The sequence below is a fragment of the Tupaia chinensis genome, unplaced genomic scaffold, assembly GCF_000334495.1.
Source record: "Tupaia chinensis unplaced genomic scaffold, TupChi_1.0 Scaffold000495_1, whole genome shotgun sequence".
Taxonomy (NCBI): domain Eukaryota; kingdom Metazoa; phylum Chordata; class Mammalia; order Scandentia; family Tupaiidae; genus Tupaia; species Tupaia belangeri.
This window is the reverse complement of record NW_006160007.1, coordinates 846,311-872,533: the sequence shown is the minus strand read 5'-3', so window position 1 is coordinate 872,533 and position 26,223 is coordinate 846,311. Positions and strand designations below refer to the sequence as shown.

Sequence of the window (26,223 nt, the reverse complement as noted above, 5' to 3'; positions counted from 1 at the left end):
GACAGAGAGACAGAAAGCGAGAAATCACCCCCCAGGGGGGATGGCCACGCCGCAATCCCTTCTCCTCCATTCTCCTCTTGGGATCTTGGGCATGCACGCACACGCACCTGGCGTGAGTTTTAAGCCACTGGATCCGGGATGCGAACCGTGATTGACTACGTGGGAGTCCAGCGACATAGCCATTACGCTAACTGCTGGTCCCCATATTAAACTTTTTTTTTAGGCTTTTGCCATAGGGCACACATGCTTGCTGGAGAGACAGAGGGAAAGTAAGAAATCACCCCCTGCAGGGGATGGCCATACAATCCCTTCTCCATTCTCCTCTTGGGATTTTGGGCATGCACACACCAGCATGATTTTCAAGCCACCAGGTCTAGGACTCAACAGTTGGCCATATGGGAGTCCAGCGCCTTAACCACCATGCCGCCTGCTGGCCCCAATAAACATTTCAAAAACACCAAAAATAAAAATGTAAAAGCTGGAATCAAATTTCAAGTCTCTGGTTGAGGAATCCCAGAATTACTTTTAAGAAACATGATTTAGGGACCATCAGATGGCATAATGGCTATGTCGCTGGACTCCCACCTAGTAGACTGCAGTCGAGTCCTGGACCCAGAGGCTAAAACTCATGCCAGGCACATGTGCGTGCGTGCCCAAGATCCCGAGAGGAGAGTGGAGAAGGATTGCTGTGTGGCCTTCCCCCCGGGGGGTGATTTCTCACTTTCTGTCTCTGTCTCTCCAGCAAGTGCCTGCACTCTATAGCAAAAATTTCTCTTCTTTAAACCACAGTTGCTAAGATGCAGAAATGGTTGTCAATGAGAAACCAAGTCCAGCCCTGTAGCCTAGTGGTTAGGAGAGCCAAATCCCACTGCAACCCCAGTGGTTCAAAGCACATGCCAAGAACGTGTGTGTGCGCCCAAAATCCACATAGGAGAAATGGAGATGGGATTGTAGCATGACCACACACACTGGGGGGGCTTTCTCTCTCTGGCAATCACATGTGCTCTCTGCCAACCACAAAAAAAAGAGTCGAGCCAACCCCTCTTACAACACCCAGGCCATGTGAGAGAAACCCCAAGGGTGAACGCTACCCAGGAATTAGGTGGTGTAGGCCCAGATGATGCCAGGCAGGTGGGAAGACAGTGCCCACCCCCAGCTAGGACGTGGCTGGTTCAGGCTACCTAGTTGGGCTGCCTGGCCCTGGCCCGTCTGGAGGAGAAATGCCAGCTCGACCGAGAAGGCGGTGCGGCCCTGAGATACGGCTGAGGTGAGCTGCTCCACAGGAAACAAGCATTCGGCCAGCAGCTACTTTCTGCCCCGAGCCACAGCTTGGCCCTAGCTTCTGCACCTGGAGCACAGTCCCAGGCAAGGCTCAGGGGGCCTGCACCGGGGTGGGGGACCACCTGGGATGCTCACCTGACATGGTGCAGGATCTCCTGGCACTGGTTGTGGTACTGCTGGAGCCAGGGCTTGAGCTGGGTGGGGGCGACCACCAGCAAAGGGCGAAACGGCTCTCCTAGAGATGCCTGAAATGACCACAAGACATCTCAATCAAAACGGGCTGCAGTGGCAGGGGGCGAAGCCAGCGGTGCGTAAACCAGGAAACCTGAGGAGCCTCGTGGGCAGCACTCACCAGGGCATGCTCTCTCTGCAGCAGGATGTTTAACAGGCCCTGGGAAGGACGAAGCAGACACGGGTTAGCGGGGGCCAAGCTCAATCTTCGTCCCCGTTAGGGTCTTGGAGTCCTCATCCTGCAGGATATCCAACCCTCTCACACGGCAGGAGGACGGGTGTGGTGCAGAGGGACCCATGCTGGAAAGAGGCATGGCTGGGAACCTAGCCCTCGCTGGGAGACCAAAGCAAGGGTCTTGCGGCCAGGTCTCCCACTCTAGCCCAGCTTTACTCAGAGGAGGGCAAAGTATGGCGAGGCAAGATGCAGGAAAAGGCAGGGAGGCCCAAACCATGACAGAAAGCAAAGCAAACATGATACTGAGCAGGAGGACTGCCTGAGGGTTGACAAGAGACCACTTCCCAGCAAGAGAGGAACGGCAAAAGCTCTGGGCTGCCTGGGCAGGACAGGAGGCAAGGAGAGCAGCCCACGGTGTAGACTACCGCAGTGTAGACTGCCTCCCAGCGAGTGCTCGCGGGGCTGGCCCAACACTCACAGTGTGGTGATCGGCGTGCAGGTGGGACACGAACACAGCCGCGAGGGTGGTCAGGACCCTGTCCACGTCATCTCCGTAATGGCGGCACAGCTGCCCAAACGTGCCTTCGCCACAGTCCAGCAGCAGAGACCTGTCGGAGCTGCAGAAGGGGGACAGTCACGGCAAGGGCGACGGCTGCAGATGGGCCAGAGGGCGTCTGCGGCAGAGGGCACGGGAAGCCGCTGTGGAAATGCCTGCCTCCACTGCCTCTGGGCTTGTCCTCTGAAACGCTGACATAAAAGCCCATTAGTTCAGCCATGAAGGCAATCTGAGATATGTCCATCTTCTTTATATGACAGAATTATCCACGGAACCCTGAAGCCTTTTAAATTACCTACACAAATGCTAGCATCCAAAAGAAATAAGAAGTGTGCTTAGACTAGGATGGCAAAAATACTGAGTCCTAGCGGCAAACCTCTGATTATTTGGCACTGGCACAGAGGAGACGGTTTCCAGTTGTGGTCACCGTGGGATCTGTTCCCCCCAGCGGTGCTGGCTCCCCAGTCCCTGCCCTCGAGGCCATCTGGTGCAGGAGCTGTGTGTGCTCCATCGGGAGCCGGTTAATGCAGCCTCCGGAGGTCCTCGAAACCGCTGATGTACTGGGTATATCAGGGCATGCGGAGATTCTGCCCTGACAGGCTCCACGGCCTATTCTTTTCTTTTTGTAGAGGTTTTTGCCTTAGGGCACATGCACTCACCAGAGAGAGAGAGAGAGAGACAGGGAAAGTGAGAAATCACCCCCCAGGGAGGATGGTCATAATGCAATCCCTTCTCCTCCATTCTCCTGGGATCTAGGGCACACACGGACATGTACCCGGTGTGAATTTCAAGTCACTAGGAGCCACTAGGCCATCTGCTGGCCCCTTCAGTCTACTCTGACACATGGTCTGTCTGGAAACTGCTCTAGGGTGGAGAGTGCTGTCCCCTCCTGGTCTTCCTGTTCAGGAGTAGCCTGGGAGGGCTGAACCCATCTGGCAGAGAGGAGCCTCAGTACTGCAGTGGGGCGGGCGAGCTGCCATTAAGAGCACCTGGAGGGCCATCGTCGGGGCTCTGGGATCAGCACCCAGGGAAGTGTTCTTCACCAGGCATCTCGGCCCCAGAAGAGGCCAGCCCACGCTGAACGCTTCACTGCACATCGTCAGAAAAACTCGACCCGAATTTGTGTATTTCTGGTATCGGGGTGCACCTTATTATCACTGTGCGTGTTCACTACATTATGTGTCACCCGCCACTACCCTCTAAGGTGAAGAAAAATCGGAAAACGAATGATGCTTTCTAAGCTGGTCCCCTTCACACAGATCCCAGAGGTACTGTGAGCACGTCACTGTACCTTGGCCTGACTCATCTCTGCAGTTACACGGCCCCAGGCAAACCCGACACAATCAGCTAAAAACACATCAAAGGGAACCCAATAAAGACACCGAACGCAAAGCAAGTGTACATACCCCAACGCGCTTTTGTTTTGTTTCTTTGAGAGAGATTTTTGCTATTGGGCGCATGTACTCGCTAGAGAGACGGAAAGCAAGAAATCACCCTTCAGGGATGATGGTCATGCCACAATCCTTTCTCTCCATTCTCCTCTCAGGATTATGGGCACAAATGCACACGTACTCAGGGTGAGTTTCAAGCCACAGGGTCCAGGACTTGAACCATGGTTGACTACATGGGAGTCCAGTGACTTAACCATTACACTACCTGCTGGTCCCACCCAAAAGCTTTTTAACAGGGAGAATACAATGTTGCCATTAAAACACCTGTCCAGATTTCAGACCTGCTCCTTACCAGCTGTGGAACTACAGCAGGAACCCGAGTATCAATAAAACGTGTTTGTTCATAAGTCAATACGACAGAGGAGTAATATGAAAATTAAGTGAGACCATTTCTTAGTGAGGTGCACTGTGACCCCCAGTAGCATGGTAGTTGGGATGCTGGACTCCCACGTGGTTGACTGTAATTCAGGTCCCGGACCTGGCGGATTGCTTTCTCACTTTCCTTCTCTGTCTCTCTCTGGTTAAATTAAGATAATAGTAATAAAAATAAATCTTAAAAAAAAAAAAAAAAAATGGGGCACCAGCAGGTGGCATGGTGGTTAAGGCGCTGGACTCCCACATGGCCGACCACTGTTTGAGTCCTGAACCTGGCGGCTTGCTTTCTCTCGCTCTCTCTTGCACATGCCCTATAGCAAATTAAAATAATAATAATAATAAATAAAATTAAATGTATAGTTATTTTTAAAAAACCTGAAAACAAACAAACAAACATAAGGTGGCCAGCCTTTGGCCTGCTGGTGAAGACAGCTGGATCCCACATGGCTGGGTGGTGTAAGGACCAGACCTGGCAGCTTGAAAAATACTCTGAGCGCATGTACCCAGAATCCTGAAAGGAGGAAAACGAGAAGGAACTGTACTCGTCATTCTCCATGAGGGGTGCTTTCTTACTTTCCTTCTCTTTCTTTGTCTCTACTGAGAGCACACATGCCCTCTGGCAAATTAAAAAGAGAAAAGAATAAATGAAGGAATTTTGGGGATTTTTGGAAAGACAAATTAGCTATCGCGGCTACAAAATGCAGTCACAGCCAACGTGACAAACTTACACAGGGATTCTGTGCTGCTGCATTTCCGACTACCTTGTTGAACCAGCAGGCTGCTCTGGGACAGAGGAAAAGCGGCCATACCTTATGTTGACCAGGGTGGCGCTGACGTTTCGAATCTTCATCGGGATGGCAGACCCTGTTCCAAGGAAGATGATTTCTGGGTACTGGCTTCTTGTCTCTGCGGAAAGATAACATGTAAAACAGGCTATTTTGGAGGGGGGTCAAAAGTGAGCCATGAAATGGGTAAGCAATGCATGAAGCCCAGCTTCCCAGCCGGGGCCCCCACCTCTTCATCAGTGAGACCCAAAGATGTTACAAGGAAAGGGCTGCCAGAGGCAGGGTGACAGCCCCGCGACTCACACTGTGAGACTGACCCCGCAGGCAGGCTGCTGGCTTATCTGGGCACATCCCCGGTGCAGCACATGTCTGCTTTTGATCCAGGGCTGGCTGGAGCTGGGGGTGGATCGTGGTGTTGAGCCCCTGTTGAGTGCTCTGTCTCTCTCGCTCATGGAAGAAATACATTTTTTTTAAATTGCCTTTTTTAATGTCAAGGACTTAGAACCATTCTTTTCCTTTTAAAGGACTATATAATTTATTTGCTCGCCCTCTCAGACAGCTTTAAATTTTCTTTAAAAAAAAAAAAGTTATTTCTTTGTGCCATGAGAAAAAGACAGAGACATAACACCCCCCAAGAGGTCTTTGCCCCGCAGCTAGGCCCAGATGATGGGCACATGTGTGCCCGGGATGCTCAGGGTACCTTCTCTTGTGGGAGAGCCTTGAGGGACAGTGCAGGTTACCACTGTGCCACCATCTTGGGCTCCTCCCAAAAAGGGCTTCTTCATGCTATGAATCATCACTTACTTCAAGGGGGACTTCTCCTTGCATTCAGCTCTTACTGCAAGACCATACACTTTGCATGTACCCTTCCCATTCTACCAGGCAGGAAACGTCCCACTTTACAGAGAGGAAACAGGCTCAAAGGACCAGCTTTCCACAGAAATAACAAGAGGCACAGCCAGGGTTCAAACCCAAGGGGACCTGGTGAACCCGAAGCGTCTCTTGCTCAGACTCACCTACCCTGACAGGCCCAGATGCATGTCTGCAAGCACCCCCACACATCAGAAAACCAGTCTTCAACAGAAAGGGAAGCAACCCCTGGGAAGTCAGTCTTCCCAGAACACACACGGGACGACTGTTGGAGAAGGAGGTAAAGATGTGGCCACCTCTGCCCGTGCCTGGTTTCAGCTCCCAGAGAGACACGAATTTGGCAAAAGATCTTTTGGCTAGATTAAAACCCCCAGCCCACCCTCTATCCCGGCGTTCTATCACTAGTCAGAAATAACAGTATGAAAACCAAAGGCCTCAGCAGGCCACGTGGGTCCCCAACTACGATGGACTGATGAAACCCAACGAGGTGAGTGACTTGGCCAAAATGGTCCACAGATAACTTACCACCCAGGACTAGATCCCATGTCAGCCGAGCCCCATTCAGAGTTCTTCCCAGAGCCTCATGGATGTTCCCAGAATGGTTTCACTCAGTGTGTGCTTTTAAAGAGTGAGGGCCTTCACAAAACACTCAGACTTAATTGGTCGGGGATGGGGCACAGGCATCAGGAATCCTGACCCTCTCAATGGCTGTAACGCTAATGGAGAGCCAGAGTAGAGCAGCCCTGGATTAAGTAAGTGACTCACGTCAGAACACGCATGGTTGACACTCTAGTAGTGCTAGAGAACACCTGCAGGAGGGCAGAGCCCAAGGCTGCTCCGTGGTCTGCGAGCCGGATCTCACCTGCAGGGGCTGGGCTGTCCTGTGCACTCTTCCTGTACTCCTGCACGCTCTCCTGGAAATTGGGAAGCTCCAGGGCCTCAGCTATGAACTCCTCAGGATTGCAAGTAATGATGGCATCCCTGGAAGAAGAGAAACAGCACAGGTGACCAATGGTGTGGCAGGTCCATGGCCTCAGTACACACCAGTCTGGATACCCAGTGCGAGTTCAGGGGATAATCACTAAGTTCTTCCATGGCCAAGCTGGGGACAGTTCTGTTCCTCAGGATGACTCCCAGCCTCCAAACTGGGCAGTCCTGGTGCTTGAGGCCGAATTCTTTCTTCGTGGTGAGGGCTGTCCCTGTAGCATCCCCACCCTCTACCCATCAGCACCACTGCTCACCACCCTAGGCTGTGACAGCTGAAAATGTCTACAGACACTGGCCAGTGTCCCCTGAGTGGAGGGGAAAATGGCCCTAGCCGAGAAGCAACTCTCACACTAATGTGCTCATAGCTAAGCCCTGGGGAATCCTGTCCAAGTGCTGACCCTACCGCTCTGGGGTGGAGCCTTGCTAGCAAGCCCCAGGGGACGCTGGTATTGCTAGTTCTGACCACAGTGAGTAGGGGTGCTGGGGACTCTTCAACCTGGCTCAGCACTGAAATCACTTGGGAGCTTACAGAGTGAGTTCGAAGCCTAACTCTTGAAAATTCTAATTCACCAGATCTGGGGCAGACTCCAAGAACTGTATTCTTCTGGGTCAGCAGAATACTACGGAACATGATCTATTCTCATATGCCATTACAGAGCAGACAGGACGCTGAAAAACGATTCAAGATCCAGGTCTTAAAAACTGAAAGGCTTCGGGTTTAACATGGTGGTTAAGGCGCTGGACTCCCATATGGCTAACTGTGGTTTGAGTCCTAGACCTGGTGGCTTCCTCTCTCACTCACCCCCTGAGCCCTGTGAGTAAATATATCCTATGGCAAACTTAAAAAAATAATAATTATGAATAAATTTTTAAAAAAATTTAATGTGGAAATAAATGCAAAGGACCATTTAAAAAAAATCAAAAGGCTTTGTAATATATTTGAGGTTGGGCAGTGAGATGCCTCCAACTTGATCCTCTTTTCTAAGTATTGCCTCGGTGAAGGTTAGCGCACCTGACTTGTTCTTTGTCTCCTCCATCTCCATTTTTAATTTTGCTTTTAAAATTTTTAAACTTCTTAGGTCTCTGCTGCTCTTCTGTCTTGTTAATTCCTACCTTCCCCCTTTTCCCACAGGACAAGCCAATCAGCAGCCATGTGTGTTTGAGTTCTGAGCAGCCATTTGCATGTTTTATGACAAAACTTTTTTTCTTTTTTTCCTTGTTTTTGTCTTTTTTTATTTTTATTTATTTTTTTCTTTTTTGTGTGGAGAGGTTTTTGCTATAGGGAGCATGTGCTTGCCAGACAGAGGGACAGAGAGACAGAAAGCGGGAAGTCACCCTCCAAGGGGGATGGCCACACCGCAATCCCTTCTCCTCCATTCTCCTCTCGGGATCTTGGGCATGCACACACACGTGCCCAGCGTGAGTTTAAGCCACTGGGTCCAGGACTCGAACCAAAGTAGACTACATGGGATTCTAGCGACATAGCCATTATGCCAACTGCTGGTCCTGATATGTTTCTTTTTAATGCATCCTCTACACACTAATTAAAAAACACAAAATGTTAAGCTGGCCTGACATGCCTAGTAGTTAAAGGAGACAGTTCCACATGGCTGACCACACGGTTCAAATCCTAGCCCCGGCTCCTTAGAAAACATATGCAGCATGTGTATGTACATGCCCTAAACCCCCAGGATGGAGAAATGGAGAAGTAACTGCAGCAGCATCACACCCCACTGGGTGGTGCTTTCTCCCTCTCCTCCCTCTCTGTCTCTCTCCGGTGAGTACACATAACTCTCTGGCAAATTAAACACACACACACACACACACACACACACACACAAAAAAAAAAACACAAATGAAATGTCAGCAATCTATATGTCTGTGTGACAGTAATACAGGTGGCTTTCTTCATCTTAGTTTTCTTTTTTTTATTTTTTTGTAGAGGTTTTTGCTATAGGGTGCGTGCACTCGCCAGACAGACAGAGAGAGACATAGAGACAGAAAGCGAGAAATCAACCCCCAGGGGGGATGGTCACGCTGCAATCCCTTCTCTTCCATTCGAACCATGGTCGACTACGTGGGAGTCCAGCGACACAGCCATTACGCTAACTGCTGGTTCCCGATCTTGGGTTTCTTATTTCTTTGGATTTTTCTCTGCAAAAATATGTCATCACTTTCCCAATGACCTAACATGTCATAAATAAATTACTATTACCATGAAATACAACTTCAGAAAAGGATAATTACTGACCCTGATCCAACCACCTCAATCTGGACTAAGACTGGGCACTAGCAACAGAGACCAGGGCCCGAAAAGCCTCTTGGAACATCTATCTGGCCACGTTCAGCAAGTTCCCGGCCCTGGTCTACTGACTCCACGGGTTCAAACCTCACAGACCTCTGCCACTCACGCCGGGGCCGGAGCTGATACTTGAGGAGGCATTCGCCCCGGACCGTGGGCACACTGAATGTGGGGCCTTCTTCCTGAAAGAGACGGGGACACACTCCATGAGACACAGGAGAAGACAGGAGTGGAGGGGCAGGGGACGGCGCTGGGTGACACTACCTTGCACTGGAAGCTGGTGAGCGGGGGGAAGATGTCTGGGTGGATGAGGTTGAGCTGTGTCTGAATCTTGTGGCTGCGAAGGTTGTGAACCGATGCACAGTTCTCGTTCAGGATCAAGTGCTGGGTGTCAGGCCCGAACCTGAGGCAGGACAGACCAGCACGCACTGACAGCTCCACTCGGGGTGGTGCGAGAGGTGGGGAGCAATAATGCAGACGGCCATGCTTGAAGACTTACGTGATGTGCCCCCAAATAGGTACTGAATGGCCCAAACAAAACCCTGCTTCTGTCTGAAAGCCCCTTTCTCTCCCTTCCTCAGCTACCTTTGGGGTGTGTTGGAAAACGTGCTAGAAAAATCAAGAAAATCTATAATGTTCGGGGCCTACAGGCAGGAATTTGAAAGCAGGATTGAGTATGGGAGAGAAGAAGGAAAGATGAAAAAGGAAAACAGATCATGTACACTAAGGCTCAGATAAAAGGAGCGAAAGACAGAGAGCTTGAAGATGAGAGAAGAGACCAAGGGAGCTAGGGCGGTGGGAACAGGAGCCAAGGCAGCAGGGCAAGCCAAGGCCACCACACGCGTGGGTTCAACTCTTCCACTGGGGACAGCCTAGGCCAGTGAAGCCAGAGGTAAGCAGAAAGAGCCCTCTCTCCTAGTCACTGAGCTGGGGAGAATGGCTGCCTCCGGGGTTGCTGGGAAGAATAAACTAGAGATCAGTGCAGAACAGCTAACATTCTGCCCACATGGAATGGCATCGCCACTGTTGTTCTGTTCTTCCAAGGCTCCCCTTTAAGATACACGTGTGAAACCACCAACCAACGTGTGTTCAGACATGGAGCGTGGAGGCTGTAAAGCGGGTGAGCGTAAGCCCTAGAATGTGGGACGTGTGCGCACTGCGCCACCTGGTGGTGGTTCTCTTCAAGTGTGAGAGAGATCTGTGCTCCCAGAATTCAGGGGGCAGGAATCCCAGAGAAGGCTGAGGCAGGGGCAGGCCTGAACGGAAGGGAGACAGGAATGCATCACAGCCCGGAGCTGCCCAAGGGCTGCTGGGCTCCTCACCTCTCCATCCACTGCTGGTACCTGCCGTCCACAAGCACAGATTCTGGGGCCATGTGAACCACCAGGGCCACAGGAGTTTCGGTCTGTCCTTGGTACCTGGTGAAGGAAGAGCGACGTGGCTTTACAAAGTGACATAAACTCAGGACATGCACAAACGAGGCCTGCACGGCCAGGGGCGCAGCTCAGCGCTCTGCAGGACTGCAATGACTGACAGCCTCCGTGCCCAGGCCATGCTGGGCTCCTCAGAGCCATGCTGGAGTACGGTGGGCCCAGTGCTTGGCTGCTCGACACGGGGTCGACCCTTAGGGGAGCTCTGCTCTGCGCCTGCCTGCTATGCAGACCAGGGGTCTTCTGTCCTCTCCATCCACAGGGGCCAGGCAGGACAATGGCACCCCCTGCGCCTGCTCCCTCTTTCCTGGGCATTCCCTCCACTCGGTCTCCCGCACTTCCAACTGCACCTTGGTGTCTGCCTTCCAGAGCACCTGCCACCAGGGTATGGAGAATGAGGATCAGGGCTAGCCCTGCAGTGCTGCAGTTAAGAGCTGCACAGAGGGAACCAGATCCCATGTGGCAGACCAGGGTTCAAGTCCTGGCTCCAGGGGTTTGACAAACACACTGGGTGTGCATTCCCAGATCCTGACAGGACAGAGGAGTGGAGGAAAGAGGACTGCAGCCTGACTAGGTTCCACCAGGGGGATGCTTTCTCCCTTTCTCTCCCTCTCCCCACCCTGCCCCTTCTCATGCACACACATGCCCTCTGGCATTAAAGAAAGAAAATCACCTCACCCTCTACCATCTAGAGAGATCATTTACTGACACACTGACGTGTTTCCTTCCAGTTCGCTTTTAAAAAGAATTTGCTTCTCCCCTACCACTACATCAATGGATGAACCAGCTCTCAGATGGTACCTCGGTCAGTGATAAAGTATAATAGTGCTGTCACCTGAAAGCCAGATCCCCACAGAGAGTACCATGGGCCCAGGGAGCACTCGTAACACTGACTTGGAACAGCCACAGCAGCCCAAGGGGACTTGTGTCATTGGAACGGAACAGTCAGTGACAAAGTACAGATCTACAAAAATCAGGGACAGAAAACAATATAAACCATTAAGGGTGGGGGAAAATGAAAACATAGACACGTGGGTCGAAGATTCTACCCAGGATTAAAGCTGACCTGCCTCTTTATTGGAGGAAAAAAAATGATGCTATTTGGGTCTAAAGATGTCCCCAGATCTTTGACCAAGACCGTCTCAAACGCTCTGACCTACCTCTTTTGTTTTAGTGCAAGCAGGTGAAGGAAAGTCATTTAGTTTATCAAAATAATCCCAACGGTGACTTAGAGCAGTAATTACAATTTAAGAAAGTTCTAGAACCTGTTCTAACTTAGACCTCTGAGAGTTTCACTTCGAGGCTGTGTACACCACCAAGCTCTTCGAACACCAACAGTGACTGAGGTACACTCTGCCAGGACTGACCCGCGGTTTTTCAAACCAGGCCACAGGTTGCCCAGAGATGCAGCCCTACCCATCCACGTGATGGCTCGGTGGGCTTCCGGGGCAGTGCACCAGCTCAGTCTCCCCGCCAGGACCCCACGTTACCTCTTAAAGGTGGCGTTCTCACAGATGGGTTGGATGAATCGCTCGTCTGGACATTCTACCACAACAAAAGCAAGGCCAGGATCCGGGGGAGTACAGATCTCTTCAGGTAAAATCTGCAAAATCAAGTAAGCCAGCTCAGTGCTATGAGCACAGCAGTGGTGAGGCACCTTCGGCTCCGGCACTGCCACCACAAGCCCTTAGGCGGCCAGCCCACAGAGCTACGCAAAGCGCAAAGCCCGCTCATCACTCCCACCCTCCTGCCCTCTCCGGGAATACTCAGACAACTGGCCCACAGAGCTACTTTAAACCTACAGTGGCCAATGAGGCGTGGGAGTCAAGGCTCCCTGTAGCTTGGGGCCATGCATCCTAATGTTCTTTTCTTTATTATTTTATTTATTTACTTATGTTTTAAATTTCACCAGAGAGAGACACAGAGAGAAAAAGAGAGAGAGGCAAAGTGGGAGAGCAAGCTGCCAGGTCTGGGACTTGAACCAGTTGGCCATGTGGGAGTCCAGCACCCTTAACCACCACACTACCTGCTGGTCCCCACCCTAATGTTCTTAGACATCACAGAAAACATCCCATTGGTGAAGGCAGTGGAGGACAGGTCCCTTAGCACAGGAGTGAGGCACTGCAGGAGGAGGTTGAATCCCACATGGCTGACCAGGATTTGAGTCCCTGCCCTGTCAGGCCACACCTGTGTTTGGGGTGCACAGGTGTGCCCAGAACACCTCTGGAATGCAAAATTAGAGGCAAAAGATTGAAGTGTGAGACATCCTATTGGGGGGTGCCTCTGCTTCCTCCCCACTCCCTGCACATGAGCCGTGTGGAATTTAAAAGAAAAAAAAAATGGATTTCCCCAGGCCACACATGAAAGCCATCCATATGGGGTCGACTGCTGGGCCCTGCTCTGAGCTCCAGTGCAAAGATAAGCATCCATCCTATTAATAGGCCCACCAGATCCTAAATGGACAATCTACAGAATGCCCAAGCCCTGTGGTGTTGATCTGCAGAACGTGTCTGGAGCAGAGATCCCATTCTACTGCTTAGCCGAGTAATGGAGCTCTGTCCTGCTTCCTTTAAAAGTGGTGTCCGTAGGGCCCGAACCAGTGACGGTGCGATGTTCTAGGCCCTCCCTGTAACAGCTGAGTTATCATGAAGAGATAAGGAGCCCAGCCCCTTACCTCTCTTCCTTCGTAAGTGACACTTTTCCCGTCCTTGACAGCAGCAATGATGGGAGCAATGGCCGCCGTCCCGCTGAAAGAGAGGCCGGTTCTCTGTGAGATGCGTTCCTGTAACACAGGCTCACAGCCCAGCCCCAGCGCCTTGCCCACTTACACTGGAAGGCCCAGTTCCTTTGCTTTGAGCACCAAGAAGTTTCCTTTCTTCAAGTGCAGCTGTAACAAAAAGAATATCAATGAACTCTGTGGCCATTGAAAGTGCTGTTTTTGGGGGTTTTCTTTAATTTGCTAGAGGGCGTATACACTTCCCGTGAGACAGACAGAGGGGGGACAGTGAGAGAGAGAGGAAGCACTTCCCCTCAGCAGGGGAAGGTCATGCTACAATCCCTTCTCCTGTAATCTCCTCCTGGGGTTTTGGGTGCACAGGCACATGTGCCCGGTTTGAATTTTAAGCCAGCACTTGAACCGTGGTTAGCCATTTGCAGTCCAGCACCTTAACTGCTATGCCACCTGCTGGACCCTAACTATTTTCTTAACACCCACTGAAATGCAGCTTACTGCTTTAAAAGGTATATTCTGTTCTGAGGAGACTACTTCGAAATGCTTTAGTACTAAATCCTGAAGGATTTAAAACACATTGCTTTATTTCCCAACATGAACTCACAATAAAAGGTAACTCATTTCGATATGGAAGTTGCTAAGTATCCCTGAAGTATCCTTGAGCAGAAGCACTAGTCTATCATTCAACACCCCTCAGGCAATAACCAAGGCGGGCCAGATGACGGTGTGGCTGCCACACGACGACACTCACGGGAAAGGTCCACACACATGTGCCTGACGTGTTTCTCAAGCTGCTGGGTCTGGGACTAGAACCACACTGTAGGCCGTGCCGGAGTACAGATCTCTTCAGGTAAAATCTGCAAAATCAAGTAAGCCAGCTCAGTGCTATGAGCACAGCAGTGGTGAGGCACCTTCGGCTCCGGCACTGCCACCACAAGCCCTTAGGCGGCCAGCCCACAGAGCTAGGCAAAGCGCAAAGCCCGCTCATCACTCCCACCCTCCTGCCCTCTCCGGGAATACTCAGACAACTGGCCAACAGAGCTACTTTAAACCTACGGTGGCCAATGAGGCGTGGGAGTCAAGGCTCCCTGTAGCTTGGGGCCATGCATCCTAATGTTCTTTTCTTTATTATTTTATTTATTTACTTATGTTTTAAATTTCACCAGAGAGAGACAGAGAGAGAAAAAGAGAGAGAGGCAAAGTGGGAGAGCAAGCTGCCAGGTCTGGGACTTGAACCAGTTGGCCATGTGGGAGTCCAGCACCCTTAACCACCACACTACCTGCTGGTCCCCACCCTAATGTTCTTAGACATCACAGAAAACATCCCATTGGTGAAGGCAGTGGAGGACAGGTCCCTTAGCACAGGAGTGAGGCACTGCAGGAGGAGGTTGAATCCCACATGGCTGACCAGGATTTGAGTCCCTGCCCTGTCAGGCCACACCTGTGTTTGGGGTGCACAGGTGTGCCCAGAACACCTCTGGAATGCAAAATTAGAGGCAAAAGATTGAAGTGTGAGACATCCTATTGGGGGGTGCCTCTGCTTCCTCCCCACTCCCTGCACATGAGCCGTGTGGAATTTAAAAGAAAAAAAAAATGGATTTCCCCAGGCCACACATGAAAGCCATCCATATGGGGTCGACTGCTGGGCCCTGCTCTGAGCTCCAGTGCAAAGATAAGCATCCATCCTATTAATAGGCCCACCAGATCCTAAATGGACAATCTACAGAATGCCCAAGCCCTGTGGTGTTGATCTGCAGAACGTGTCTGGAGCAGAGATCCCATTCTACTGCTTAGCCGAGTAATGGAGCTCTGTCCTGCTTCCTTTAAAAGTGGTGTCCGTAGAGCCCGAACCAGTGACGGTGCGATGTTCTAGGCCCTCCCTGTAACGGCTGAGTTATCATGAAGAGATAAGGAGCCCAGCCCCTTACCTCTCTTCCTTCGTAAGTGACACTTTTCCCGTCCTTGACAGCAGCAATGATGGGAGCAATGGCCGCCGTCCCGCTGAAAGAGAGGCCGGTTCTCTGTGAGATGCGTTCCTGTAACACAGGCTCACAGCCCAGCCCCAGCGCCTTGCCCACTTACACTGGAAGGCCCAGTTCCTTTGCTTTGAGCACCAAGAAGTTTCCTTTCTTCAAGTGCAGCTGTAACAAAAAGAATATCAATGAACTCTGTGGCCATTGAAAGTGCTGTTTTTGGGGGTTTTCTTTAATTTGCTAGAGGGCGTATACACTTCCCGTGAGACAGACAGAGGGGGGACAGTGAGAGAGAGAGGAAGCACTTCCCCTCAGCAGGGGAAGGTCATGCTACAATCCCTTCTCCTGTAATCTCCTCCTGGGGTTTTGGGTGCACAGGCACATGTGCCCGGTTTGAATTTTAAGCCAGCACTTGAACCGTGGTTAGCCATTTGCAGTCCAGCACCTTAACTGCTATGCCACCTGCTGGACCCTAACTATTTTCTTAACACCCACTGAAATGCAGCTTACTGCTTTAAAAGGTATATTCTGTTCTGAGGAGACTACTTCGAAATGCTTTAGTACTAAATCCTGAAGGATTTAAAACACATTGCTTTATTTCCCAACATGAACTCACAATAAAAGGTAACTCATTTCGATATGGAAGTTGCTAAGTATCCCTGAAGTATCCTTGAGCAGAAGCACTAGTCTATCATTCAACACCCCTCAGGCAATAACCAAGGCGGGCCAGATGACGGTGTGGCTGCCACACTACTACACTCACGGGAAAGGTCCACACACATGTGCCTGACGTGTTTCTCAAGCTGCTGGGTCTGGGACTAGAACCACACTGTAGGCCGTGCTGGATCCAGCTCCTTAGCCACCACGCCACCAGCTGGCCCTGTTTACAGTGTTTAAATGGTACTTGCAAACCTAAGGCAGAGGAAACTGTCTCTCCAAGGGCTAAACTCAACCCGTGGAGATTTGTTCGCCTGAGGAATGCAGAGCATTTAGATGAGAACCAGATGCAAGCCAGGAAGGCCCTGACCAGCACAGCAGCTGCCCGAGACCCGCACTCTCCCATTGGATGAGATTCCAGGCTCCCATGTCAAGAGCCTAGTTTCTCTGACCTCCCAGAATTTGAACAAGCTCAGCCTATAGCTCTCCAAAACCATAGCTGAGAAGCAGGAAATTAACCGGAAGAAAAGAAGGGGGGCTACAGGCTGACCCAGTGAGAGCAGCCCTCAGCAGCAGCATAGGGAGGAGCCAGAGAAGTCAGGCAGCAGCCTGCAGCCACAGCGTCAGGGCCAGCAGGCCCCAGGAACAGCTGCCTGGCAGCGCTCAACTGCCGGGGCACGAGAGCGCGAGGCCTCGCTTCATTCTGTTCAAGTCATCTATTCAGGAAGCAGGAGACCACAGAAAACAGAGAGGGCCAGCAGGTGTCATGGTGCTTAAGGCAGAGGAGTCCCACATGGACAACCACAGTTCTAGTCCCAAATTTGGAAGCCTGAAAATAACATTGGGAACAGGTGTGTGCGTGCCCAAAGTCCTAGAGGACAATGGAGGAGAAAGGACTGCGGCATGGCCATCCGCCCTTGAGGGTGATTTCTCACTTTTCCTCTCTCTCTCCAGTAACCTAAAAAAAAAATCATTTTGTTGTCTAAAAATGCAGAAACACAAATAAGAAGTCTATTTATAATAGTACTTAACCTTCATAAAACTCACAATTATTATTTGGATAAACTGATAGAAATGATTTGGCAATAGTATTGACCTTTCATAACTGTTTTTGTCATTTGTAGGCATTAGAATTTGAATAAAAATTCCAAATATATTTTTAAACCAATGTTAAATCTTTAAAGAAAAAAACCCAAGCCTGCCAAAGGATAATAGAGTGTTACCCAAGATCAAAAAAAGTATTTGTTGCAAATTACATAAAAATAAAATTTTACTGCCAATTAAAAATAAGCCATTAGATGGGATTGGCAGGTGGCGCAGTGATTAAGGGCCCTAGAATCCCACATGGCTGACCACGGTCTGAATCCTGAACCTGGCAGCCTGCTTTCTCACTTTCCCTCTCTCTCTCATTCTGTCCCTCTCTGGTCAAATTAAAATAAATAAATAAATAAATAAATAAACATTAAAAATTAAATAAAATAATTGTTAGGAAAAGAATTATTAAAAATAAGCCATTAGAAGTTTTAGTAGAATTTGACCAATCTAGAATTGCAGAATCTAAAGCCTTTGTGAATGTTAATATTGAAATCAATTTGATGTTTAACTACTGTATGATAGAGGCATGCAATACAATAAGAACTGAAAGAATGTGGGGTCAGCAGGTGGCACAGCAGTTAAGACGCTGGACGCCCATGTGGCTGACTGAGGTTTGAGTCCCAGACCCAGTTGCTTGAAACTCCCGCCAGGCATGTGCCCAAAGTCCTGAGAAGAGAATGGAGGGGAAGGGATTGTGGCATAGCCATGCCCCTAGAAAGATGATTTCTCACTTTCTTTTTTTATCATTCTAGTGAGTACATGCGTCCTATAGCAAAGATCTCTCAATAAAAAAAAGAGAAAAGAATGAAAAGAATGTGAATAAAGGCCCAACAGATGCAAACAGAAATGAACACAGTTGCCTTTAACTGTGAATTCCAACAGAGCCAATGATAAGCAAATATAAAAAACCATATACCTAGACTGACAAAGCACTGAAAGAGAATTTAAAAGTATATAAATGGGAGCTGGCAGGTGGCGTGGTGGTTAAAGCACTGGACTCCCACATGGCCAACCACGGTTCAAGTCCTGGACCTGGTAGCTTGCTTTCTCACTTTCCCTCTCTCTGTTTCTCTTTGGTCAAATTAAAAAAAAAAAAAAATGCTAATAACAAATAAAGTAATTCTTTCTTTAAAAAAACTATAGGGACCAGCAGTTGGCATGATGGCTATGTCGCTGGACTCCCATGTGGTCAGTCGTGGTTTGAGTCCTGGACCCGGTGGGTTAAACTCACACTGGTCGCGTGTGTGTGCGTGCCCAAAATCCTGAGAAGAGAATGGAGGAGAACGGAATGTGGTGTGGCCATCCCTCCCCCCGGGGGGTGATTTCTCACTTTCTGTCTCTCTGTCTCCTAGCAAAAACCTCTCCAAAAAACACAAAACACAAAACAAAATCTATATAAACGTACATTTGGTATTTTGACAAATAATAGTATCAATGGCTCAGTCACAGGCAACCTGGAAGCTACACAGGAAGCCAGGATTCAGTTTCCAGGCCAAGGGCTGCTGGGCTCCTCACGATCTGGGAGGCAGGGCAGGAGATTGGCGATACTGGCAAGACCCTGTGAAAAATACCAATCTGGGGGACAGCCCTGCAGCCTAGTGGGTGAGGGAACCAGATTCCACGTGGCTGACTGCAGTTCAGCCTTGGTAGCTTGAGAAACAAGCCGGGCACATGGGCCTTTGTGCCGGAAATCCTGACAGGACGGAGGAAAGGGGACCGCAGTGTGACCATGCCCATCCAGAGTACTTTCTCCTTCTCTGTGTCTCTGTGCCCTCTGGCAATGAAAAAATAAATCCGTCTCTCTTCTTTTCACTGTCATTTTCTCATGACTTTTCTTCTTTTTAATTAAAGAGGGTATCTGTTGTTTCTAAACACAGGTAACAGGAACTGCTACAAAGAGGTCTTCAAAAAGGTTATGGAAAATGTGCATTATTAAAATAGATTTAATAAGATTGACTTTTTTGGCACCAAAACAAACTCAAACTTTAATTCCACTTTTCCATGAACTTTTCTAAGTCCCCTCACACCTTCGAATCACTGGGAGTGCTAAGCTAAGGCAGCCGCTGCCCCGCACTCCAGCCCCCCCGCATGCCCGCTCGCTCGCAGTGCCCCAGCAAGGCGCTTACCTTACAGATGAAGGCCACGACCAAGGAAGGGTCCCTGCCAGTTGACTTCCGGCCAAGATCTGAGGGAATACACATTTGATTACAGCAAAGTCAACATGCGGGCTGCAGAGGTTTCCTAGACTAGTATCGCCTAAAACCTGACTTCATGTCTCATAAAAATTGAATGGACAGAATCACGCCCCCGGGGCTCCTTGGGCCGCGCAGGGAAGGCCATGATGGGGTGAGCCTGGGTCCTTGCCCGGTTTCCCTAGCAATGGTCTCAGGAACAGACTGTCACCTAGAGATCTGTCTGATTCTGTGGGGTCTGGACCGCTATTTCCTAACTCATAAGGCCTTGAAGCCTGGTTGACCCGCATGTTTCATGGACCAATCACGTAAGAGTTAACTAGTCATGAAGAACTGTCACTATAATGACAAAAATCAAAAAGATTATGTTTTGGGACCAGTGGGTGGCATGGTGGTTAAGAAGCTGGACACTCTCACATGGCCAACCACGGTTCAAGTCCTGGACCTAGTGGCTTGCTTTCTCACTTTCTCTCTCTCTCTCTCTCTCTGTCGTCAAATTAAAATGAATGAATGAATAAATAAAGTTAAATAAATAACTCTTTAAAAAAATATATATTGTTTTTGTGAAGTCCAATGGCCTTCACTTAAAATCTATGGAAAATTTGCCATCTTGTATATCTTTTAAAGTATGTATCTTATCAAACAATTTTATTACAGATATCCATCCACTTCAAAGCTGTATAAAATGAATCAAACTTGATCTCCCTGAAAATCGGATAAAGAACCTACCACATATCAAATTTTGGAGTGGAATGAAGACCTTAAAACGTCTCTATCTTCATGACAATGGGTTTGCAAAGCTAAAGAACATATGTGTATTGATCTGCCTGTCCAAATCTCATTGCCCTCACTCTGTTTGATTGTCCAGGAAGCCTTAACAAAGGACACAGACATGTTCTTGTTACCAGCCTATGGCCTCTCAGAACACTAGATCATCTGTGATTTCTTTTTTTTTTTTCTTTTTTTGGAGAGGCTTTTGCTATAGGGCGCATGCACTCGCCAGATAGACAGAGACAGAGAGACAGAAAGTGAGAAATCACCCCCCAGGGGGGGTGGCCACACTGCAATCCCTTCTCCTCCATTCTCCTCTCGGGATTTTGGGCACACACACACACATGCCCGGCGTGAGTTTAAGCCACTGGGTCCAGGACGCGAACCGCGGTCGACTACGTGGGAGTCCAGCGACATAGCCATTACGCTAACTGCTGGTCCCGATCATCATGTGATTTCTGATGAAGAAATAATTCAAAGCTGGCATCTTCCAGAAAGATTCAAAACATGTAACCGCAGACTTTTCTTTCATTTCTGCCCTGCTTTGAGAAAGGTACCTAGGCTCACTGGGATTTAGGTTTAAATAAATTTATAGAAGTAAAAATTTGCTTTTAAATTCTTTAACTATATAAACACTTTGCTATTCTGCAGTTACATGAAATACAAATCAGTGAATGTATAGCTGTGGCTTTATATCTGAAAATTTAGAAAAGCTACATAAAAAATGTTGAGCCTAAAATGATCAAATATGAAGGCAACAAATTTTTTCAAAATTGGAAGTAAATCTCTAATTTATTCAGGTTTTGGTGTATATGTGAATGATTCCACTGGGAAATATCCTTTTGAATGTCTTATAGGAAGTTTAAATGATTATTGGGAAAGAATAAAATATTCAATTCTTTAGCAATTCATTTGGTAATACTGGCATGATAAAACATCGATATATGTTTGGAAATATAAAATGAAATATTGGAAGAAGGGGACAGCTCCAGGGCATGGCGGTTAAGGCAGCCAGATCCCACATGGAGGACTACGTGGTTCAAGCCCTGGACCCTGTGGCTTAGGAAGCCTTGTATGTGTGTGTACATACCCACAGTACTGAGAGGGGGAAGAGAGAGAGGTGAAGGAACTGCAGCATTAACATTCCCCATGGGGGTCTGTCTGTGTGTGTATCTGAGGAAGTGAATGGGGAAACTTGCTACCTAGTTAAAGGTTACAGGGTAAATGGGTAAATAAAATTCTAAGGAAGCAACCCTCATGACTTACAAATGTTAGAGCAAATAAGTCACATCAGAGTTCAAAAGGGGGTTATCTGTGCAAATATTAGAAAAAATCAGGTACAAGATACATACAATAAGTTAAAAAATTTAAAGTATACTGTAGGGTCCAGGCGATGGCATAATGGCTACATCACTGAACTCCCATGTAGTCAACCGTGGTTCAAGTCCTGGACTCGGTGACTTAAACTCACACCGGGCACATGTGTGTGCGTGCCCAAGATCCTGAGAGGAGAATGGAGGAGGAGGGATTGCGGCGTGGCCATCCCCCCCGGGGGTGATTTCTCACTTTCTGTCTCTCTGTCTCTTGTCTTTCTGGCGAGCGCATGCGCCCTATAGCAAAAACCTCTCAATAAACAAAAAAAAGTACATTGTAGAAGGTAATACGTTCTAAATATACATATATAAATTCACAAGATACATGCACAGAAAGTGACAGGAAGGATAATCATTTTAAACAGAGATCATATCTGAAAGGGTGTGTAAACATTGAATAATGATTGTGTGTAGGAATACTTTCTGTTACTGTACATGATTCTTTTAAAAATTATATAATTATAATTATTTTGTAACAATTGTTAAGAAAACCTAATTTTTATTAGTAATTTTGAAATAGTAGTTTAAAAAATGAAAAGAGGAAATATTTAAGTCTGATGTCTTAACCTGGGCCCTAAAGGAAAAATTTCATCTATGTATGCTAGTTGTGTGATACAGTATAATTAAAGACAGTAACGAACATGACTTCTGTTAGGGTGATCAAAATGACTGATGTTCATTTAGAAAAGTAAATGGAAAGTGAAGGAATGGGGGTATTGAGGAAGAACTTGAACTTTAGACTTACTGAATATAGTGGAGGTCAAATGAAGATACTTCAGTAAGAGTGTTGACTCATAGTAGGTGCTTTATGAATAAATGGTATTGACAAAAAATTTTTTTCGGGGAGAGGTTTTTGCTGTAGGGTGCGTGTGCTCGCCAGAGAGACAGAGAGAGACGGAGAGAAAAGAAAGATAGAAATCACCCCCCAGGGGGGATGGCCACACCACAATCCTTCCTCCTCCATTCTCCTCTCGGGATCTTGGGCACGCACGCACATGCACCCAGTGTGAGTTTAAGCCACCGGGTCCAGGACTCAAACCATGGTTGACTACATGGGAGTCCAGCGACATCGTCATTATGCCAATTGCTGGTCCCCAGTATTGACACAATTTTTAAGTGACGATCAACCCATGTTTTGTTAGCAGTTTAATGGTGGGTAGAAAACAAATGAAGACAGACATCATTAACCGTAGGACAGAAGTAGCGTGATTAGGGTTGACACATGCAGATAATGATGGCAAAGGAGGAAGACGGTGTCGAGGACAATCAGTGAGATCACTGGGGCAGGCCCTTTATATGTTTTAGTTCTTCATTCTCTCACCAAATACACATGGAGTATGTAATACATGGGAGAGTTTACTCTGGGCCTTGGAGAGTCAGTGATAAATATTGTCATATTGACATGGTTTCTGTCCTCCCGAAGTATAGTGAAAAGGCATAGAAAATAAACACATAAACTGAAGACAAACGACCAGAGACTATTAGATGGTGTTAACTGCTGGAGAAAATCAGGTACTGACACAGGATGAAAGGAACGGAGATGTGGCTACATTACCTAGGGTAAGTGGGGGAGGCCCTTATAAAAAATACTTCAGTTACTCTTATCGTTTCTTTTTATATAGAAAGAAAGTACTCTTATTTCACAGAATAAAATGAAGCCAAGTGACACTCTGAAACGTATCCAGTGTCAGGCGGTTAGTGGGTTGTGAAGCTGGGATTTGAAGTCTCTAATGAGTTTCACAGTCCTACAGTCAACACTGCATCACAGGTGATGGACCGCACAACCACAACGATTTGACTGTTTTTACTGACTGCATGTGGGAGAAGAATAAATGAGGAAAGTCTCTCATATTTTGAACCTGGTAAATTGAAACAAAGATAACTATTTAATGGGAACGGCAACATTTAAAAAGGTTTTGGTAGAAAAGTGAACTTGGTCATGTTTGAGGTAAGATTGATGGAGAAGTATCGCTTAGGCAATGGAAAGTAAGAACTAAAATTCAGAAATAGTATTCTGGGCTAGAGGTGTAAATCCAGCAGTCATTTGCTTGAGGTCAAATGACTGAAGCTAAGCTCTCTGCAGAAAATTCAGGGATCAGATCAGTAGAGGCACAGTTTCATTTTGTGGGTAGAAAAGCAGTGGAACTGCCGAGGATAACAAAGGCTTGATCCTAAGAGGAAGGAGCAGACATTATTATTAGGTTAAGGGAAAAAAAAATATTGAAAAATGGAGAATTTTTGTCAAGGATCTAGAAAAATAGGCACTGAAACAAAAGTACAGTATATTAAAAGGCTTTGGATGGTAATGAAGTTGCATCTTGGAATTTAAATAGCTTGCCCGTGCTGGATGTGAAATTGTAAGGGGTTGATATGTGATTGACAACTATGTAACCTTTTCTAAGAAAATCTTGTACAAAGGAAAGAAACAGTCTTAACTGTAGGACATAGGATGAATGGAAGAACCATTTATTTAAGAGAGATGGTACTAACTTCAAAATTTCTTAACCTGAGGAAGATAAGTTTTGATTAAAAAGAAAAAGGGATTGAACATGTCAAAAATGAGGAAGTAACTGAAGAAAACATTGTGAGGGAAGTATGAATGGAAGATAGAGTAAAATGATAGAAGTACACCAAAATACTGACAGAAATTTTGTAGCTGTAGAAATTTAAATAAATCTGTTTGAATGACAAAAAAAAAAAAAATTAAACGGACATTACTGAACCAGCATAAAGCTGAAGACACCAATGTGAGGGGACTTCAGAAAGTTCGTGGGAAATGGGACTAAAGCAAAAGTTTATCTTGGTGAAAAAAAAAAATTTTGATGTTCACACACGGTTTTTTCATAATTCGTATTGTTCCACGAACTTTTTTGAAGATCCTGCATATTCTCAAGGAGACCTTTCCCCTTTTCTTAGACTTTTGAGTAAAGGGAAAACAAAAATTGATCAGAAAAACTTTGAAATTGCAAATGAGAGAACCAGCAGTTAGCCTAATGGCTATGTTGCTGGACTCCCACGTAGTCGACCGTGGTTTGCGTCCTGGACCCGGTGGCTTAAAACTCAGGCCGGGCGTGTGTGCGTGCGTGCCCAAGATCCAAGAGGAGAATGGGGGAGAAGGGATTGCGGTGTGGCCATCCCCCCAGGGGGTGATTTCTCGCTCTCTATCTCTCTGTCTCTCTCTGTCGGGCGAGTGCACACGCCCTATAGTGAAAAACCTCTCCAAAAAAAATAATAAAGAAATGGCAAATGAAGTTTTTAAAAATGATACATTTTACTTAGGAGTGGAGGACAGAAAAAAATAGTCACAATATGCTTTCTAAACATGTACTGTCATGTGTCCAGTGACATGTAACAGAGACGCGTCCTGAGAAGGCAGTGAGGCCCGGACATCGCTGTGTGAACATCGCAGCGCGTTAACTCACACACCCCTGGATGGTGCAGCCTCCTGTCTGTCTAGGCTGCTGATGTGGCCTGTTTTAGCGTTACGGAACCATGAGGGTATACACAGTCCGTCACTGACCAAAATGTCATTATGCTATGTGGTGTGTGACTGTGTGTGTGTGAGTCTGGGGTGCTCAGTGAGTGTGAGAGTGTGTGGGTGTGTGCGTACAACCAAAAAGGAGGCCAGACCTGTGGCCAAGTGGTGAAGGGAGCTGAATCCCATAGGGCTGATCGTAGTTCAAATCCTGCCCCAGCAATCTCAAAAACATGCCAGGCGTGGGTGCATGTGTGCGTAAGACCCCAACAGGAAGGAGAAATGGAGGACGCAGACTGCAGAGTGACCATGCCTTACTGGAGTACTTTCTTCCTCTCCTCCCCTCTCACTCGCTTCTTTTTTTTTTTCTCTGTCTGGCAAGTACAAGCACCTTCTGGTAATGGAAAAAAAATAAAAGAAAACAGCTAAAAGCCTGCAGAGAAAATATGAGTCTCAGCCTTCACCCCGTGCCATCCAAAAGATGGCACGCATGGATGACTCAAGGGTCTGCCTTTCTCCGTCCCCAGACAGAGGCTACCTACGGACAGAGAGGACTTACTGAGCTTTCTTCACTGTCCTACTGGGGACAATCGAATCCTTAGGCAGCCCCTTCCCTTGATACCTCTAATCTCGGCCTTTTACCTCAGTTTCCCGGCAGGTTGCCATTTTGGAAGGGAAGGTGTAGATGTAGTCACTGGGTTGACTCTGTTGTCAACCTAGCAGTTCATTTCTGCATGAATGAACATTCAGGTTGTCAGTAAATCATGATGTATTTGTCTATGCTTTTCTATGCAAAAATGCGTCATGACTTCCCCAACGACCTGATAATTTGCATTCATGAAAAACACCAAAGCCCTCTGCGTGAATTAGCTTGCCAAGTCTGTGTGGTTCATACCGTTACCATCTGGAAGGTGCTGCTCGCTTTCAGTTGAACCAGAGTCTGAAGACTGCTCTGGACTGAGCTCGCGGAAAGGCCTTTCCGGACTGTGTAGCAGCTGGTTCTCTCCACTCCTCTGCTCGCCTGGTCAGTACAAGAAACCACCACATTACACACTACGGAGGGTGAGCTCACCACCGAACCTCAGATGTTCCCTCATGAGAATTCCAGAATGACAATTAAACCAGCACATCTTTTAGCACAGTAGCAGATAACTACTGATCATCACCTTTCCACCTGGTCTCTGGGCCACACCTATATCTGACTCGTCTCTCTCTTTCCACTTAGCTCAGAGTCTTGCCCATGGTATGAACTCAATGGTGTTTGGGCCTGAGAAATCACAGAGGAGGGACCAGCAGATGGTACAATGGTTATGTTGCTGGTCTCCCATATAGTTGACCATGGTTCGAGTCCCTGACCTGGTGGCTTAAACCTCACACTAGGTGTATGTGCATGCGTGCCCAAGATCCCAAAAGGAGACTGGAGGTAAAGGGATTGCAGCATGGTCACCCCTTCAGAGGGTTATTTCTTGCTTTCTGTCTCTCTGGCAAGCACACACACCCTATAGCAAAAAAT

At 47.8% G+C, this 26,223-nt stretch overlaps 1 protein-coding gene across 1 annotated transcript in view; it reads right to left on the bottom strand.

The window, feature by feature from the left end:
- Nucleotides 1-26,223, bottom strand: part of ELAC2 (elaC ribonuclease Z 2) — a gene marked incomplete in the record, with an annotated part of 41,872 nt that overhangs the window by 6,902 nt on the left and 8,747 nt on the right. The window contains 13 exon segments of the mRNA XM_027774946.1: nt 1,417-1,526; nt 1,634-1,672; nt 2,166-2,304; nt 4,879-4,975; nt 6,587-6,705; nt 9,110-9,195; nt 9,278-9,416; nt 10,336-10,431; nt 11,934-12,046; nt 15,103-15,175; nt 15,257-15,315; nt 19,026-19,084; nt 25,606-25,731. Coding sequence (XP_027630747.1) covers nt 1,417-1,526; nt 1,634-1,672; nt 2,166-2,304; nt 4,879-4,975; nt 6,587-6,705; nt 9,110-9,195; nt 9,278-9,416; nt 10,336-10,431; nt 11,934-12,046; nt 15,103-15,175; nt 15,257-15,315; nt 19,026-19,084; nt 25,606-25,731 — 1,255 coding nt within the window.